Source organism: Episyrphus balteatus, chromosome 4, assembly GCF_945859705.1.
Source record: "Episyrphus balteatus chromosome 4, idEpiBalt1.1, whole genome shotgun sequence".
Lineage (NCBI taxonomy): Eukaryota > Metazoa > Arthropoda > Insecta > Diptera > Syrphidae > Episyrphus > Episyrphus balteatus.
The window spans coordinates 49,038,140-49,057,379 of record NC_079137.1 but is presented as its reverse complement, the minus strand read 5'-3'; the positions used below and the strand labels follow the sequence as shown (position 1 = coordinate 49,057,379).

Genomic DNA, 19,240 nt, shown 5'->3' with positions numbered 1-19,240 from the left:
ATCGATAACAAAAAAATATCGAGTATATCGATACTTCACAAAACTATCGATAGTTTCAATACTTCCAAATTATTTTACCATATGATAACAATGTAAAAAATTTCAAAAAAAATCACTAAACTTTCAAATAAATTGTTCAAAATTGTTTACAATGTCTTTCTACTGGTAGCAAATAACATTTGAGCAGAATTATTACCAATATAAACAATGTTTTTGATTGAAAAATGACTAAAAACAATGGAAAATTCTCAAAATAATTGAAAAAACTTTCAAAAAAAATTTTGTTCGAAGTCGTACCGATAAATCGAAAAACTAATGATGCCAATGGATTTCTCGGGTCCGAAATATGGCGAAACAGTTATTCGCGCGCCTGTCAAGAATTTCGACTTGCACAGTGTTATAAATGTATTTTGTAATACATTGATATCATTTGATTAATTAATGCATTGATATCATTTAATAAAGTTGAAACAGAAGGTATTTTTTTTTACCGTCTTGAATATTAAAGTAAACATTTGTAAAAAAAAAACCATACCAAGAATCACTTTGGTGGGTATTGATTTTTTAATATATGTATATACAAACTTAAAATAAAAAGTAAGTCTAAATATATGTATGTAATTTAAATTTAATACTGTCCAAAGACACGTAAAAATTATTATAATTAAATTTTTCACCAACTACAATTATTATTAGAGGCTGAAGTTTTCTGTTGGATTTTAAAAATTCGTGTCGTTTCTGGCTTGCATTGTGATTTTTTTTTTCAATTTTCGCCCGGTTTTGTATTGTTCCATTTAAGAGACCAACTGAATGCTGGTGTTTTTTCATTTGCCTGGACCAGGAGTTTTTAGGCCAACATTTCTTGTTACTTAAATTGAACATTTGAGTACCCCTGAAGAATGTCTTGCTAATAAATTTCAAGGGTAACTATTCATTTTCTATATCCCATGTTTGAAAGCCTTTCATGTTATTAAAATATTATAACCTTTTCGAGGTGTTGAAATTTTCACCAAAAAGTTTCTAAATTGAGTTTTATGTACAAAGAGTTCAAGTTTTCATTTTTATATTACAGTAATTAAAAAAAAAAAACCAATTATTGTAACTACAAAATAGATATTTGTATCTGATTTATTAGTATTTTCATAAAATACATTTTATATTAAATTTATTTTTTAACAAAAAACCAAAAAAAAATATTTTACATCGATTGATGATGTTTACTCTTCAAGATCGTTGATAATGATAATGTTGTTGTTGGTGTGACAACAGATCCACTATTTATTGCTGTGGAATTAGCAGTTGCAGCTGCAGCACCAGACTGCAACTGGGACACAGTTGTTGTTATGACACCTGATGTTTTTGCAGTTGGTACCAAATTGACAAGTTTACGAACTGTTACGTTTTTGGCCAAAAATTGCGGTTTCAAATGGTCAGGGAGTGGCTTCAATCCGCTCTGCTTGATAAATACAGTTTTATTGAGTGTTTGCGGTGAACCAACAACAGCACCAGCAGCAACAACATTACCGGTAATGGTAGCTGTTGTGGTTGTATTTTGTGTAGTTGGTGGAATAGATTTTATAAATTTCTTCTTATCCGGATCCATATTGACAATTTGAAATTGTTTCAAATTGAGAATACCTGGAGACGACGTTGACGGCATTGTGGGTGTTACGGACGAAGCCAAGGGAGATGTAGATTTAATGCCGTGCAGATTTAGAGGTTTGATAATTCTGTCCGAGGTTTTAATTAGCTGTTGTGTTTGGGCTGGCCTCGATACAAGACTTGAAGTTGATGTATTCGGATTCTTCACAACTACTTTAGCATACTTTTGCAATTGTGGCACATTCGGAGAACGAGATATTATATTCGGACATGGTTTCATTGTGTTTCGATTAATAAAGACAACTTTGTTGGTTTTAGGTTTTTGTTGTTGCTGTTGTAATTGTTGTTGTTGTTGCTGTTGAAGAGCTGATGTATTGATAACATAAGTACCACCTTTGTTTTGCGTAACTGAAGGCTGTGTCAAAACAATAGGTGTTGATGTTGTAATAGGTGCTTTTGAAATTGACACCGATTCGGTGAGATTACCATCATTGTCGGCAAATATAATTGGCATATCGAATATGTTTGTTAAGTCATTGGTTGTGGTGGTGTTACTGGAGGATGATGCAATGGTCGTCGATCCAAGTCCAGTCTTTATGGGAGACGTTTTGAGAATTGTGAATTTTGACTGACCGCCAACACTCATAATTTGCGCTTGATTAACCGATGTATTGGGTTTGATTGTGAATATTTGACTGCCCGAGACTGTGGGAGCGCTAGTTGTTGGCGAGGGTGCCAAAGATGTTGGTTTAATTGTGTAAATCTTTGTTTGACTCTGGATTGGTGGTTTGAGTTGGACAAATTGATTTGAGGGAATCATTTTAATCTTTGTATTTGAGCCGGTACCTAAAGATAATGCTTGTCCCGCTCGCATACCCGATCCTAGAATCGTTTTGATGTGTGCAGATTTTGGCTGGGTGACTATTTCAAAGTTGGTAACTTCACTGCGAGACTCGTCGCTGGCTTTGGTCGGTGTATCACCATCACCCAAAATGCTCTGAATGGCCAGATTAAGATCATCATTTGATGGTTGTTGGATGATTTGTGGTGTTTGTTTGATTGGTGGTGGCTTGACCGGAGTGGATTGTGGAACAGATGATATTTCCGGGGGCAGTGGCCTTGTTCGTGGTCTTCCAACTAAAATAAATAAAAACAAATTTCAATGAAAATTTGATCAATTTTTTAGCGTTTTTAAAGTAAACAGATAGAACATTTTTGTACCTTTACGTTTGATAAGGAAGGGATCTTGAAGGAATTTGGTTTTTCTTGGGATTTCTTTTGTTTTTGTTTAAATTCATACAAACATTCACACACACACATTGATCAGGAAATATTATTTGTTTATAGAAAAAAAGAAAACAAAAATTATAACTACAAAACTTACTTTGATGTAAAGTTTTTGTGCCACATTTAACTTTGGCAGCTGTCTGACCTGCATCTGTTGGAGTATTTTGTTGTTTTCTTTTACGTTGGTTCATTGAGGTATCAGCTGGACTGACTTTCTTGATAGTCGTTACTGGTGGTTGAATATTAGTATTAACAATCGGAGTTCTTGGTCCAGGTGGATGTAATATAATTTTCTTTATAAATTCATATACTTCATCCTGCAAAAGATAAATTAATTTAATTAAGATTTAGATTGAGTACATTGAGTAATAAATAAACTTACAATAACCATTGTGTCAACCATACTTTGGGTAACATTTTCAATTTTACGTTTACTTTTGGGAACACGTAACACATCATCAGCACTTCCGACAACAACTAAAGCTGAATCTGAATGCATTTTCTCTCTTAGGGATTCGATTTCTTCTTGGCTAAAATGAAATATGTATAATAAAAATAGTAGTTTAATAGTGAGGAAAAAGGTAAAACAGCCTTAATAAATATTCCCGGAAAAGATGTATTTTGCGGAATAGTTGGTTACAATTTCATAATATGAGCCGATTTTTTAAATTGGTATAAGTCCACTTTTGGAAAAAAAATGAGCTAATGGTCAATAAAGAAAGATATTTCCATCCTCTTATTATGTTTTTAATCACAAGCTCAAAAAAGCGTTATTATTATTACGGGTTATTATAAAACGGTGTATAATGAAAGTGTATAAGTCTATTTGGGGGTGAAAACCTGTTAACATTCTTTGGGAATGTTAATAAATTTGATTGCATTTTAAAATTGAACATGTTAATAATCTTAAATGCATCACCTGAGTTCCCTAACATTAAGCTATATTTTTAAAAACTTAAAAAAGCAAACCCTTAAATATGTACTATAGATTTTCGTGGAAATGCACAAGGTTCTTTTAAAACTTTTGACTCTTTATATTGCATAGGATATTCTTAACATACAAACAAACACAAAAGTAAAACAACGCTTCGCATTTCCATGAAAATCAATACATTCTCGAAAAAAACTCGTACTTTAACCTCAAATATATCTGATATTTTTAAAAGTATAATTCTAAAAACTACTTCAGTAAACTCTATTTACGTTGGTCCATAGCTGATAATTTTTAGTTATTTTTATTTTCACTTAAAACAAAGAAATAAACTATATCAATGATTAACCACTAAAACTGCATACAATCAATGTCATAGAACTTTGCACTTTGATACCTCACTTTTTCTCAATTGACAATATAAAGCAAGTTAATTTTCTTTTTGGCTGATAAACTGAAACATAAGATACCTCGGGAAATAAAAGAGTTATCGGAAATATTTGAACATGTTTTGGAAGAATAAAACCAGTTCTTATAGGCACTGTTACAAATTTTTTTATAGTAAAAATATTTTTGCTCAACCCTTAACCTTATTACAAAGCTCATTCAGCGAAAACGGAAAATTGTACTTAAGCAGGCCTGCAAACGTTCTGCAGAATTGGGGTGTTCAATTATGCAAAAAGGACCCTACTCTGTATTTCGTTTCGAAAATAATAAATTTCCGTAACGAATATTTTTTACTGTCTATTTCTAAAGCGGAATGAAATATATACTACTTTCGAAATGAAAATTCCGAAAGTGGAAAACGGAAAATTTGTTTCTACAACAAATGTGATAGCGGAATACACAAGGAATGTTTCAAAATGCTATTTGTTTGAAAGAAAAAATCTTAATGATGGTATACAGGTAATCTTCAAGCTAAAATTTACGTTTTTGCATACCGATTTGATACAGAGAAAAATCCAACAATTTATGAAAGATTTGTATCTAAAATAAATGCTAAATATGGAATGCCAACCTACAAAAATGCAATAATTTTCCTATCAATCAAATCTATTTTCCTTTGTTTTATATTAAACTAATTCTTACTAATTTCTTACCCAACCCGTGTTTTATTTGTTTTGATCACTTAATTTGACTAATCACATTACATTATGTCGAATTTCTTAAAAAAAAATTGATTTGAAATCGAGTTTTTGTTTAGTAAAACATGCTCGGAACATTGTTAATGACACATAAAACGCATTGACATCGATTTTGATGCGATCTTTTTTTTTGTCGAAAGGAACTCGACATTAGAAATGATTGGAAATTCCAAAAAAACTAATAGCCCAGTAATTTTAGGCATTTTTTACTCCAATCTGCGGAAAAATTCCTACTGGGCTCGATTTTGGTATAGACCTTCGTTACGGCGTTGTTATGAAGATGTGAAAAATCGACATTGATATCGCGTCCGCGTTAGAAGTTATAGAGGTCAAAAGGTCACGAAAATCAGTTTTTCGCATATATCTCGTGACCTGTTGCTCATAGGTCAATAGAGGTATATGGAAAATCTATTCGTCATAAAATTATCTACAAATGTTAACTTATCCATTTTTCTGTAAATCCAACCGTTTTCGGAATAGAGTTGTTTCAAGTGTAGGCATAATACATGATACGTAATAATAGGTTTGTTTTATTTAAGAGTGAATAATTCAGTATTTGAATACTGAAAAATACATGTGTGATCTCTTTTGCTTTTTATTAATACGTTTTAATAAGTTTCACTTGTAATCGATATTCAAACTAAGTTTGAACTAACTAACTTACTAACTAACTAATTAACTAAGTTACTTAGCTACTAACTAACTATTTAATAAAATTTTAGCAATTAATTTTGACCCTCAGGTCAAACTTACCTACCCTGAGACGTTTTGGTCTCAGGGTAAAAACATTTGAGGGTCAAAACACCCCAAATCAATCTTAGACTACTTCTAAGAGTCATATCGAAACTTTGAACAAATTTATGTAGTTTGAATGACTACGTTATAATATTGTCCGAAATCGGTTGGATTTACAGAAATGCATAAGGCAATATTTGTAGATAATTTTATGACGAACAGATTTTCCATAGAACCCTATTGACCTCCGAGCAACAGGTCACGAGATATATGCGAAAAACTGATTTTCGTGACCTTTTGACCTCTATAACTTCTAACGCGGACGCGATATCAATGTCGATTTTTCACATCTTCATAACAACGCCGTAACGAAGGTCTATACCAAAATCGAGCCTAGTAGGAATTTTTCCGCAGATAAAACCTAAAATTACTAGACTATAATCCGTTAGTGGAAACAGTATTAAGTACTTTTTTTTCCATTTCGAAATTTTTACAGAGTACTTATTCAAAAGCGGAACGGAAAGCACTTTCGAATAGAATTGAGTTTCGGAACAAAAAACAACAAACTAAGAGTAGGGCCTCAAAGCAGAAAGACAATTGTACTAACGCATATTTCCGACGTTAATGAAAACTAACATAACCTTAACGGATGGGTTTGTCAACTTCAAAAATATAAGGGGGTTTTTAATTTTACGGATGGCGTCCAATTGAAGCTAGAAATAATTAAAGTATGCTGCCTAATGTGAGACTTGAATCTACACCTCTTGGTTACCAGTCAAATACTACATTCACTACACCGTTTCCACCGGCGATTACTCATTAATTAGAGGTTTTGAGTACGTTCGTATCAAAACGGCCCAAAAATCTGATTGGAGCATCTCGCCATTTTTACCTACCCTGCCAATTCTTATCACTGAATGAAAAAAAATTTCATTTTACTAGACACCAAGCAGATCAGAGTCGATAGTCAATAAACGACAATTTATGGAGTAAAATCTTCGTTTTTTGACTTTCAAATATCGGTATCGCGTTAGCGGATAAAACCCAAGGCCAAAACAATAAGCTTAAGACACAAAACTGAAAAAAAAAAAACAAAATCACACAATTTTAATTTACAAACCTAGATCTGGCCGAATTTTGTCCAACAACAAACAATATGGGCACCTTTATGTCCAAAATACGATCATCGGGTGTACCTCTTACACCATTTAGTGTATTAAAAGCAAGACCCATGCAAACAACACTGCTAACATTTTCCACCATGGCAACCTGCAGAGCTAACGCAGCTCCAGCATTAAAGCCAATCAAAATAATATTTCGACTCGATTGTTCATTGCGTAGCTCTTGGATTTTCAATCTTGTCAATGAGACAATTTGTTCAGCGATATTATCCAATGGTTGCTTTGCCATTGAACTTCCTATATAAACAAAACAAACCAATATTAAGATAGTCGTAAAATTAAAAGACAAAAAAAAAACCACCTGATGGTAACGTTACTTGGACAATTTGAGTTATCGTAGCCAAATGTTGATACCACTTTTGTATGCGACTAGGCACTGGGCCACTTATCGGCATCGATGGTAGTGCAATAATGACCGCCGGCTGTGGCAATTTACGACTCTTCTGTGTGATTAAAGTTGGTTCCCATTGCTTCTTCAGTACAGGCGCCAATAACTCCTGGCTGGTGTTCATCGGTCTACCAAATAGCATTTTATCAATGAGAGTGGGAAGTTTTGCTTTAAGGGTTTGCAAAATGTCCAAATACGATGCCATATAAGATGGTGGCAGACATTCCATTAGAAGACCATGCAACCATTGGGTGATGCGTGGTTCCCATTGAACAGAGGCGAGAGCCTTTCTCATTCGTTGAGCCGATTTGTCTACAACCACACGACGCTGCACCGGCTCGTGTGGCCTTCCAGTGTTGGCCAAACGTCCCAGTTGATCGGAATCCAAAATGCTGACTACTTTCTCAAACAATTTTGACTGCACCGATGACCAACCGGATCTGTAAGAGACATAATATTTTTTTTTAATTTTTTATTTTCTTCTTTTTAACAAATTAGAATTTTAAATTTAAATATAACAAAATTAAATAATTATAATTTATAAAAAGACGAAACTTTGCGGGACTACCATGTAAATATATTTTACTTCACTAATTTTGACACCTATTTTGACCATTTGTTTTCTGCATCTTCCGTCGATTTTCTAGCTCTAAAGCCAAATTGCCTAAAATTGAAAAACGAAATACTCTCTTAAAAGTTATCAATTCTTGATTCCACAAAATTTTTTAATTTTTTTGAGAAAAACGTTTAAATAGAAATAGATCTACATATACTAAGGAATACATTTTGTATCCCCTCTTTTAAAAATTGGAATTATCTCATCTAGTTTCAATCTATCCGAGAAAATACCGCGATAAATAAGTTTATTAAGGGGCACCTAAATATATATTAAAACTTATTGTTTTAATAAGATAAGAATTTTACCTGACCAAAAAATTAAAAAATTTTTTTTTGAAATATAATTTCATGAGTAGGTACGTTTATTTTATATAATTCCATAAAATGGTAGGAAATGTACATATTTGAATGGAGTTCATTAAATGTCAGGCAAAAAGAACAACATTTTTTTTAAGGATCTATCTGTTTGCTACCGATTGCATTGGTTCTTGTTCAAGTTATTGAAATAAAAATGATTAACTCTTTAGGCCATTTCACACAAAGCCCGGGACTGGCTAAACGGCCCGTTTAGTCGTTTTTTTTCAAACGTTTTCAATTTGTTCGCGTGAAAGCCTCCATAAGAAGGTACATACAGGGTGTCCCAAAAGTAATGGATCAAACGAAGTATGCTGATAGGGCTCTCAGAATTTGGTAACTTGTTCATCCCAAATCTTTACGGTTTTCGATTTAATGCAGTTTTTGTGAAATTTCGATAAATCCCCACTTTGCAATAGCATTTTGCTTCCTCCGCTCATAATTATTGATTTTTGTTTTTTACAATTCTTTCACTAAAACATTGCCTTTTAATAAGAAATAATTAATTAATCAAAATATTTTTTATTTCATTCGCCATTTTGCTGCAAATGAAATAACAGTTCCATGTTTTATGAAAACTCAATTTCTCACTTTTATTTCAGAGCAACACCCTGAACAAAATTTTTATAGTGTGACCCTGGTTTATTATTTTAAAAACTTGCCGTGTTATTGCAGATTTCAAAAATGTATAAAAGTTGCCAAAGATGAAATTAGAACGAAAGATATTACAATTTGAATGCAAAAAAACAGAGGTTTTCAGAGCAAAATAACTATTCCTTGGGAAAGAATACCAGTGCCATAGAGATGCGCAAAATAGTTCCAAAGCCGGAACGAACATGGAACGGTTCTTTTTTCGGTCGGAACTAGTCGCTAGAAACATATCCGAGGAACTATCAAGATTTAAACCATTATTTTTAAAAGTAGTATAAGTCCACGTAAAAAAAATTTAAATTAGGGGTATTCATGAAAACAAAAAATATAAGGGCCGGTTTGTTGACACTCGATTATCTTTTAATCAAGGATTTTTGTATGGAATAATCCTTGATTAAAAGATAATCGACTGTGAACAAACCGGCACTAAGTCCGATTTAAGGATCGAATTGAATCTGAATCGAAATGTTTAAATTCATTTTGTGGAACTAGTGGAACTGTGTCCGAGTGAGAAACTGGTTCCAGGAACTGTTTGGCTCCGGAACTACCCATTTCTAAAGTGCTAGCACTGGATGCAGTTAGTATATAAATAGTAACAAAGAATTTGAAAACGATCTTTTTTATAGCCTGTTTTCACTAGAGCCCAAATGAGATAATTTCGCAAATGAGGTCAGTTAAGTTCAGATTTCAAATTAAATTTTTTTCTATAGAATTTGGCTTTTGAAATGAGGTAATCAAAATTAACGCACACATTTTTCTTCTGAAGTTATAACTCTGCATCTTATTTTTAAAAGGCTTTAAAATTCTTTGGTGCATTTTTTTGTGTTTGCTGATTGTTTAGCAAGTCGAAAAAATGCTAAACTGCAACAGTACTATCAACCAAAAAAAAAAAAGATAAACCAAATTTAACAATTCAAGGTCTGAAAACTGATTATATAGTCTATTGAATAGACCCTTTTGGATGGAACAAATTCGTTCAAGAGTTTTTATTGGCGATTATGATTCCTTGGCATACAAGAATACTCCAGCCAAAAGTGCTACTAAATCCATTGGTGCATTTCTGAGAAAACGGCAACACTTGTCGGTTTTCAGTTTTTTTGATTTAACTCGAAAACCAAGCCTGACTTTGAAATGGTTCAAAGACACTTTTCATAGCAAATTAAATTTTCTGTCAAGTTAAGATGGTTAAAAAATTTTAAAAATTATTTTTGTATAAAATTCTAACCTAAAATCAAAGAAAAAAAGTTAAAAAATTGACAATTTTATTTTTTTTTACTAAATCAAGGGGCATTTTGTGTATGTAGCCGGGACGTCCAAACTTTGTACTAATGAAATATAGAAGAGGTAAAATCCTTTGATAATATGCAATTTTTAATTTTTTTTGTCAAGAAACAACTTAAATGTACCTATTCAAAAATTAGCACTTTTTCTAAATTTTTGACTTTTTTAGTTAAAAGCAAGTTTTTAAAACTCGATAAAATCGTATTAATTGGTAACTTTTAGACTTTTAAAGTAAACATACAACATTGATTTAATATAAACTAAATATGACAAACAAAAAAATTTATTTGCATCCTTATGGCCTTTTGTGCAATTTTGTGTATGTGCATTTTTATAAATTCGGGTCGAATGGATGGACGGAGAGCCATTAGCTTTGGTCTATTGCATAGAAGAACATTTAATACCAACTCTTTTACTGTTTTACTGAAAAACAATTCTTGTAAAATCCGCGACCAACGAAAAGTTTCTCTTGAAAAACGAAAAAAATACTCTAATGAGTTTGAAACAAAATAGCTCAGGGAAATTAGTAAATCAAATTGCACTTTTCGCGGGACAAATTTTTTTCATGGAACGTATTTAGGTGAATGTCCTTATCGTAAAAGTGAATTTTTTGGGATGATAAGATATCGGGAACAGCCGCCATCTTGGAAAAGAGGTCGGTGCCGTTTTTATTTTATAACTCCATTTTTACTCATTTAAACCAAAAATGTCCGAGGGTAGACTTATTATCAATTAAATTATCTAAAAAATGATCGGTCAAAGTCCGGGTTCTTCTCGCAAGGTTAAGACAATATGACATTTTTTCAAATATCTGAAGAACTTTTGATTTGTTGGGGATTTTCTTAAAGTATGAATTATAGCACTTTGAATTATCTATGAAATGAGCCCTTTATTTTCAATATTTCCTACACATGTTTTATTGAATTCAAATCCAGATTTTTGTGTGGTTAATCCGAAGCTGGAATATTAAAATCTTGAAGATATTCTCAAACTACTCTAGCATGCATTATCGTGCATCAGACTAAACTGTAGACCAAATCTAGGGGTGATTGGAACCGGATGCGGTCTAGAAAGGCTCGCTAACTCCGTAGGTGTTGTAAAACAGATTTAACTCCATGAAATTTTATGACTCTTCTTTAAAAGGTTCGCGAGTTAACAGACAGACTTCAGCAAATCTCTCCCCAAATCTTCCCGACAAACATTCTATTCCACACCTTGAATTTAAGATCACTATTGTCTCATTTGTGAAAATAACCATGATACTGTGGCATAAAGTAATAGCAGCACTTTACCCTAAAATAAATAGGATGTGCGTTAAATTTGAGCAGGAGTGTATTTTGTTTAATAATAAAAAAAAAAAAACATCTTTATAGTCATCAGAATGAAAAACACTCTTTCAAAATAACAAAAAGAAGTAGCAAACATTTGAATCATTAATAAAGGATATGGCCATAGCTAAGTAATTTTAAATAGATCATCAAATTATCAAAAGAAAAATACTTACTGGCTAACACGTTCCTCCCAATTCTGGTCATCACTATTAGCATTCTTGACACTCTTCGCAATGCGGGCACACTCATTCATTGCGTCCTTGGCTGCAGTCTCATTATAAGACGGCACAATTGGCTGATTTGCATCATCGCCATCGTTATTCTCATCGGCCGGATGAGTGTGGCAGGAAGGACATTGCGGCGGACGTCGCACTAAAAGAGTGCGCGCCGGAGCGAGACCCGTCAGGACGGGCTGTGGTCGCAAATCACGTGTATAACTATGTTCCATATCGGACGACGACAAATGCTGATCCACTTTATCCTGTTGTGTTGCAATGTTGTTTTTTTGTAAATTAGGTAATTATAAAATCGATTGTGGGTTAAAAAATTGTTTTTTTTTCAAAATTAAAATAAATTCAAATATTTAAAATAACAACTAAATTTCTATTGTATTCAGTTTATTTTTAAAATTATAACAAAAAAAAGTGTAATGGGTTTTTTCATTGATTTATTCCATAAATTCATTAAAAAAAAAATTGCACAAAATTTGTAAGTGTTGTAAAAAAATGGATTTTTTTTTTCTCTTCTCTCAAAAGGATTGGATAATTGAACTAGATTTTTTTTTTTGTTTTTTTTTTTAATTTTGTATTTACTAAATTTATAAATAATTTTACTAAGGTGAATAATTAATTATATATATGTACAATATGCCGTCGGTATAAACAAAATTGAATAATAATTTCTTTTTTCCTTTTTTTTATTTTATTTTTCAATGTTTTGTTCACATTTTTTGTTCTTTTTTAGCTTGAGGAGACGACTGAACCGAACATGGCGTCGCGGACAGAACAAGTCAAGTGTGGTGAAAGGTGAATATAAGAAAAATGAGGGTAATTTTTTTTTGTTGTTGATGTCAACAGGGATGTCATTGAGGTTAATTTGTTGAAAATTTATTTTCGTAATATGAATTTTTTTTTTCAAGTTTTTTTGAAGTTGCCGTGTGTGAATTGGGTTAAATCAGGGTTGTAAAAATATCAATTAAAAATAAATGCATTTGAAATAAAAAAAAAATATTTATTGCAATTGAAAAAATTAGCATTAAAAAAAATGTATTGCAAGTGATATATATTTGCATTAAAAAAATATTTATTGCCTTCAACAGAATTTTCCATTAATAAAGATCGCAACTGAAAAATATTTGCATTGAAAATAAAATTTTTATTTTTTTGTCATGCAGAAAATTTTTTATTTGCAATAAAATTTTTTTCTTTAAAAAAAAATATATGTGGTGAACAGATGACAGTGTTGTAAGTTTTTTTCCGCAAAATCAATAGTCTGCCTCTGCACATTGTTTTGCAAGAAAAAAGATCAAGGTGAGTATAATTTTTTTTTAGAGCAGTGGTGAGTTAAAAAATATTTTTTTTTCGGAAAAAATCTAAAAAAAGTTCTCCCATAAGAAATGCATTGGTTTTTTTCTGGAAGAACTGTATACTTAGCTTAAGGCAAAATATTTTTATTTGCAATAAAAATTTGATTTTCAATGCAAATATTTTTCAGTTTTTTTTTATAATGCAAATATTTTTCACTTGCAATCATTTTTAAATTCAAATTTTTTTTCAGTTGCAATAAATATTTTCTATTTGCAATAAATAATTTTTTTAATATGAAATGGAAAACAAATGCATACAAAAAATGATTTCTTACAACTCTGGGTTTAATATTTAATTATTTTTTTTTTTTAACAAAACCCAGCTGAAAAAAATATAAAGTTAAATATTCTAGTATGAAAATGTAAGAAATTCTCAATTTCACATAGTCTTTTTTATTTTTATCGATAAATTCCTACTTCATTACGAATAATAATATGAAGTATGTACATACTTTGTATTAATAAATTTTACATTTCTTAAAATATCCACGTTTTATAACAAAGATAATTTCAAATGTATCTTGATCTATATATCTTGAGAAACGTCAAATTTTAACCCATTCTATTCACCACGCTAGTATTAAAATTTAAACATACGTCAAATTTTAATTAACATTTTAACACATTTCGCACATGGCCTTAGTTGAGGAAAAGAACAGTTTAAAATTCGAATATAATCATGATTAAAAATAGCACGCTGCTGAAGTAAAACGGAAATTTTTAAGTCCCCAAAGTCAAAAGCGACAAACATGTTAACTAAAAAATACCATCAAGTATTTTGTCAAAATCAAATTAATAAAAATTCATCAAAAAACATCAGAACATAAGTTTTAAAACAAAAAAAAAAAACAAAATTAAATTTTGTTTAAGATTTCGTTGTGTTATTTTTGTATGGAAAATTTTGTTTCGCTTCAGCTGTGTACTAGGCTTATAATCTGTTTTCACTAGAGTCCAAATGAGATAATTACGCAAATCATCTCATTTCGAATGTCAAATTCTATAGAAAAATCTGAACTGACCTCATTTGCGAAATTATCTCATTTGGGCTCTAGTGAAAACAAGCTATTAATGCTGACAAAAATAAAATCGTATACAAGAATTAAAACAAGACAAAAATCGAGAAACGTTAAATTATCATTTTAAAATATAAAATATTATTCTAAAATTACATTGGTTGAGCGAAAACCAATTTTGTGCCACAATCCGCTTTAGCTGAACAAATATATTTGAATAATCTTTGTGAAATCGGGCATTAGACACCTGAATCCTACAAGTTACTCTTTAACATCTCTGTTCATACCCAGTTACATGACGTCACATAACAAATCAAAAAGACACAAAATATAAATGTACTAGATGTGGATGTGAGGTGAATTTATTTGACAAATGTAAAAAGATATATGTACATATTTATACGTTTACATACATATAAACAACATAGAGAATGAACAAAATTATATGAAGAAATTTAGATAATTCTAATGAAATCAATGCGAAATCTTAATTATAAATAAATTATTTATAAACATACCTTCTTTTCCTTCGATAACTTTAATGTTCCTTTCTTTTGTTCTTTTTCCTTTGGTAATTTAGATTCCCCTTCATCGCCACCACCTCCACTACTACCACCATCAGTAAAAGTGTTTTTCTTTTGCAGAAATTCATGATAAAATTTCATATAAGCATCCGACATGATTGTTTTTTTTTTTTTTTTATTACTTTTTAACTCTAATTTGAATGGACAACAAATAAAGATAGAAATATGCAATAAATTAATAAATTCTTTTTGGTCAAAGACCGCAAAAACTATTTAACCGAGATGAGCACAGGCGGCTGTCAATTTTATCAAGAATGTACCCATGGAATGCGTTTTCTTGTTGATCTCTTTTTTTTTTTTGGAAAGTTTATGATTTTCAGAGTTTCTTAATGGCAGATTAAATGGTTGATAATGTTTATTATTTTTTCAATATACAAAACTTTGAAATAGAAATATTTTGTTTACACTTGAAATAAAATAATCACAAAAAAATAGACAAAAGGTGCATTGACGAACAGTTAGGATTTGCATCAAAAAATATATGTTTTCTCTGTGAGATGGAGTCTCTTGACAGATAACTTGGGATATTTTATAAATGTCAAATTGGAAGGGAAATCTTATTTGTACTAGATGATAATTTTTTAGTTGGGATTTTTTATGGAATCTAGTATAGGGTGTTTTGTGTTTTTTTTGAAACCGAACAAAAAAAAAGTGTAGAATTTCTTCAGATTATACACGGTGAAAAAAAGGCACCTTAAAATAAAATGATGCGCACATAAAATTTCACCACCTTAAAATAAGATGATATCCGCTTAAAATAAGGTGATTCCACTTAAACTCAGTTAAGTTTAATGGTAACTTCATCTTATTTTAAGCCTAGTACGCAGCTGAAGCGCAACGAAAAATTTTGAAGTCTCCAAAGTCAACAGCGAACATGTTAACGAAAATATACCATCGGGTATTATAGCAAAGTAAAAATAATAAAAAATTGGTACAAATAAATAAATTCAAGAAAAAACATCAGAAAATAAGTTTTAGAACAAAAACAAAACAAATTTAATTTCGTTTAAGATTTCGTTAGCGAAATCTTGTATGGAAAATTTCGTTTTGCTTCAGCTGCGTACTAGGCTTAAACAGCGAAATGACTTCAAAAAATCAAAGTTAAATCCTAGTACGCAACTGAAGCGAAATGAAAAATTTTCTAGGTTTCCAAAATCCACAGCGACTTTGCGGCGAAGCTTTTCAGCTTAAGTCGACTCGTGTGAACGTAAGCCGCAGGTAACTAAAGTGACAATTCCCATTGAAAAATCCTAGTCGACTAAAATTGTACGACAAAAATTGTGCGGCTAAAATCGACTCGTGAAAAGTCGGCATTACGTTGACACGAGTCGACTTACGCCGAAATGCTTCGCCACCCAAAAATGAGAAAAAAATTTCACCTTAAAATAAGACGATGCACACATTTTTTCACCACTTTAAAATAAGAAAATGTCCACTTAAAATTAGTTGACTTAAACTCAGTTAAATTTAATGTGAACTTCATCATATTTTAATGTGAATTTTCATTTTAAAAAACCGACAAAAAATTAAAATTTTAAAATTATAGTCACACTTTAGCTTTAGTTACAGTTTATCTTACTCATTTCCAACAGATAGCACGATGGTAAGGCACTCGCCTAGTAATCCAACAGTTGTTGTAGGTTCGATCCCCGGTGGCTACCAGTTCTTTTTTTATTTTAATTTTTGTATTCAAGAAATTAATGTGATTTGTCACCTTAATTTAAGGTGGAAGTCATCTTAACAAAAAAAAACATGCAGTAATCCACTTAAATTAAGGTGGCATCGGCTTAATTCTGTGTGGTCTTTTTTCTCCGTGTAGGCTTAAAGCCTTGTACACAGCTGAAGTGAAACGATTTTGTTCAATTTCACTCCAGTTCAATATTCAATAATAATCAAGCTGTACCTTACGCCAATACGGCCAAATACCTTGGAATGACTTTGGATGCAAAGCTAAAGTGGAAAGAAAGAAAAGAGAAGAACTAAACTTGAAATATAGAAAAATGTACTGGTTACTTGGTAACAACTCTGATTTATCAACCCAAAACAAAATAATGCTGTATAATCAAGTACTAAAGCCTGTTTGGACCTATGGTATCCAATTATGGGGCTGTACAAAGAAAAAAAATACCGAAATCATCCAAAAACTCCAAAACAAAGTCCTTCGTGGAATAGTTAATGCACCTTGGTACATAAGAAATAGCGATCTACATCGTGACTTACAAATAGAAACGGTTACAGAAGTTGTTAAAAAATACGCTGTATCGCATAATCAGAGACTGCAAAGTCATACCAATTCTGAAATGGTGTCCGTCTTGAATACAAGAAACCATGTTCGAAGATTAAGAAGAACCAAGCCTCATGAGCTTATGGTCTAAAAAAACATGGGAAAGTATTAAAAGTTTAAACTTCCCCCAAAGTGATTTTACAAAGTTAAGAAAGAAAAATCTGATGTCGATCTCTCAAGATTGGTCCTGATAAAGAGGTGGTTTTAGTGGTTAAGAGTCCCACACTACTTGGTGTCGAATACTGCCAAGTGTCTTTTGAAGATTTCCTCCCGTCAAAAAAAAAAAAAAAAACTCCAGTTCAGATGCTAAGTATTTTGGAAATTTTTTTTCGATTTTATGTTAAATATAACTTGTCATATGCTGCACTGCATCTCAAATGTACAACTTCACATGATCTATATAAGCATTTGAAAAGTCAGATAACCATCCCAAAAAGGTAAACTCAAGAATAAAACAATTTGCATTAAACGTTAAGATTGTTTAATAACAAAAAATTCCGCATACGCCACAGTGACCCATAAAGAAAACTAAAACAATTTAGTATCTGCTTGTCTAAAATATGAAACAAATTGACTTTTGTTTAACATTTTTTATAACAGCAAAAACAGTTTCTGTGTATTCTTTTCAAAACCAAAGATAGTTTCATATATTCAATAAAAACTATGCTTTAACTTAAATTAGTTAATTAGTTAGAAAACGATTACATGGAAGATAATATTAATATGACACAAACTGCTGGGTCTAAAACATAAAACTTCATAAATGCTTTGAACCTAGAGGGGATATTGGGTGAGGAATTATTTAAAACTTATAGAGATAGCTGAGATTTCATGAACCTGAATATGAATTTTTGTTGCAAAAAAAGTAAACTGAAATCAATACTAAATATGCTAAAAACAATATTAAATTTTATCATGAATTTTATACATAATTTGAAATATATTTAATTAAGGGCCAGTTTGTTGAAAGTGGGTTAAATCGTCAATTTGGTAACTACAGATTACCCTTAATTGAGAATTAAGAATCCTTGATTATCACAGAGCGTTTGTTCACATTTTTTCCACCTTGGTTAATAAATCATAGTTTTTCAATAAATCATTCCATTTTCCAATCTACCTGTCAGTTTGGCTGTCGAAATTTAATCAAGGATTTAGCTTTTTTTTAATTTTTTTTGAAGTTTGTGATATTTTGAATTTTAATTTGAAAGCGTTAACAGTAAGGAAGGTAAGTAAATACTTATTTATTTATCTTTTTATATTAGTTTATTTATGAATGTGTATATGTTTTCAGAAATATGTCAAATCGCTCAAAGAGAACATCAAATTTCTCCAAGGCCGAAGAAGAAAAATTGATTAATTTGGCGTTGCAGAAAAAAAGCATATTAGAAAATAAAAAAACAGACGCAATCACGTCCAAACAAAAGGACGCAGCTTGGGAGGCCTTGGCGGAAAATTTCAATGCCACATCGGAAGGACAAGTAAGTTTTTAATCTAGTTAGGTTTTTTTGTTTCTGAAAATCATTTTTAATACAAACAAAACTTTAAAATATAAAAATTAATTTTTCAGTTGAGGACAGGGAAAGTACTGAAGGACAAATACAACAACATAAAAAGAGCTCTTCGCAAATCAAAGGCTGACCTGCGCAAAGAAATATTTCTTACAGGTGGTGGCCCACCACCCCCAACACAAAAAGAGCAAAGTCCCCTGCTCAATGAGCTTAGCGATGTCATGGGCATTAGTGTTGATGGGTTGGCATCCAGGTGAAAAATCCTATGTTATTAGTTACTTAATGATCATTATAGCATTGATTATGTTTGTATTTTATTTCTAGAAATGATGATGATGAAGTTTTATTTGAAAAAGAGAAGATGGAGGTTGGGGATGCTGATACAAATGTGGCCGATGAAGATATTCAACATTTGTTGGAAGATATCTTAAGCACCGAAGAGCAACCCATTGAAGAAAAACCATCCCTTAATTGGCAAGGTTATAACCCCGAAATGCTGCGAACCAAACGACACAAGTGTCTTAACAAAAATAAAAGAAAAAAAGTAGAAGACCCTGATGACATAAACGAATTAAAGAAACAAATATTAAAGCAGCAATTGAGAAATAATCAGGAGGAACATCAACAAAAGCTTTCACAGGGAGCGGAGGAGCACCGCCTTAAAATGCAAATCTTGGAGGCCGAACTTTTAGCCAAACAAAAATAGCCATTTTAATTTAATAATTCATTATTTATTTATTTCAGTTATTTTTAGTTATTGTT

The 19,240-nt window shown here is 31.3% G+C and overlaps 2 protein-coding genes across 4 annotated transcripts; one reads left to right on the top strand and one right to left on the bottom strand.

The window, feature by feature from the left end:
- Positions 1-1,093: 1,093 nt before the first annotated feature.
- LOC129918370 (KAT8 regulatory NSL complex subunit 3) lies at positions 1,094-15,120 on the bottom strand. Of its 3 annotated transcripts, none has more exons than XM_055998854.1 (8): positions 14,621-15,120; positions 11,678-11,985; positions 7,183-7,709; positions 6,821-7,118; positions 3,272-3,419; positions 2,987-3,206; positions 2,824-2,877; positions 1,094-2,739 (listed from the first exon to the last, which is right to left on the bottom strand). In XM_055998854.1, the coding sequence occupies exons 1-8, from the start codon at positions 14,780-14,782 to the stop codon at positions 1,199-1,201; spliced, it is 3,258 nt and encodes a 1,085-aa protein (XP_055854829.1). In that variant the 5' UTR covers positions 14,783-15,120; the 3' UTR covers positions 1,094-1,198. The 3 variants fall into 3 exon arrangements, with proteins under 3 accessions (XP_055854829.1, XP_055854830.1, XP_055854831.1); XM_055998855.1 differs by having other exon boundaries at positions 3,035-3,206; XM_055998856.1 differs by lacking the exon at positions 2,824-2,877 and having other exon boundaries at positions 14,621-15,119.
- A 2,808-nt stretch (positions 15,121-17,928) lies between these two features.
- On the top strand, positions 17,929-19,184 carry LOC129919244 (myb/SANT-like DNA-binding domain-containing protein 4). Its single transcript, XM_056000099.1, has 3 exons — positions 17,929-18,448; positions 18,538-18,731; positions 18,803-19,184. Exons 1-3 carry the CDS (start codon positions 18,266-18,268, stop codon positions 19,182-19,184), a joined length of 759 nt encoding a protein of 252 aa, XP_055856074.1. The 5' UTR covers positions 17,929-18,265.
- The last annotated feature ends 56 nt before the right edge of the window (positions 19,185-19,240 follow it).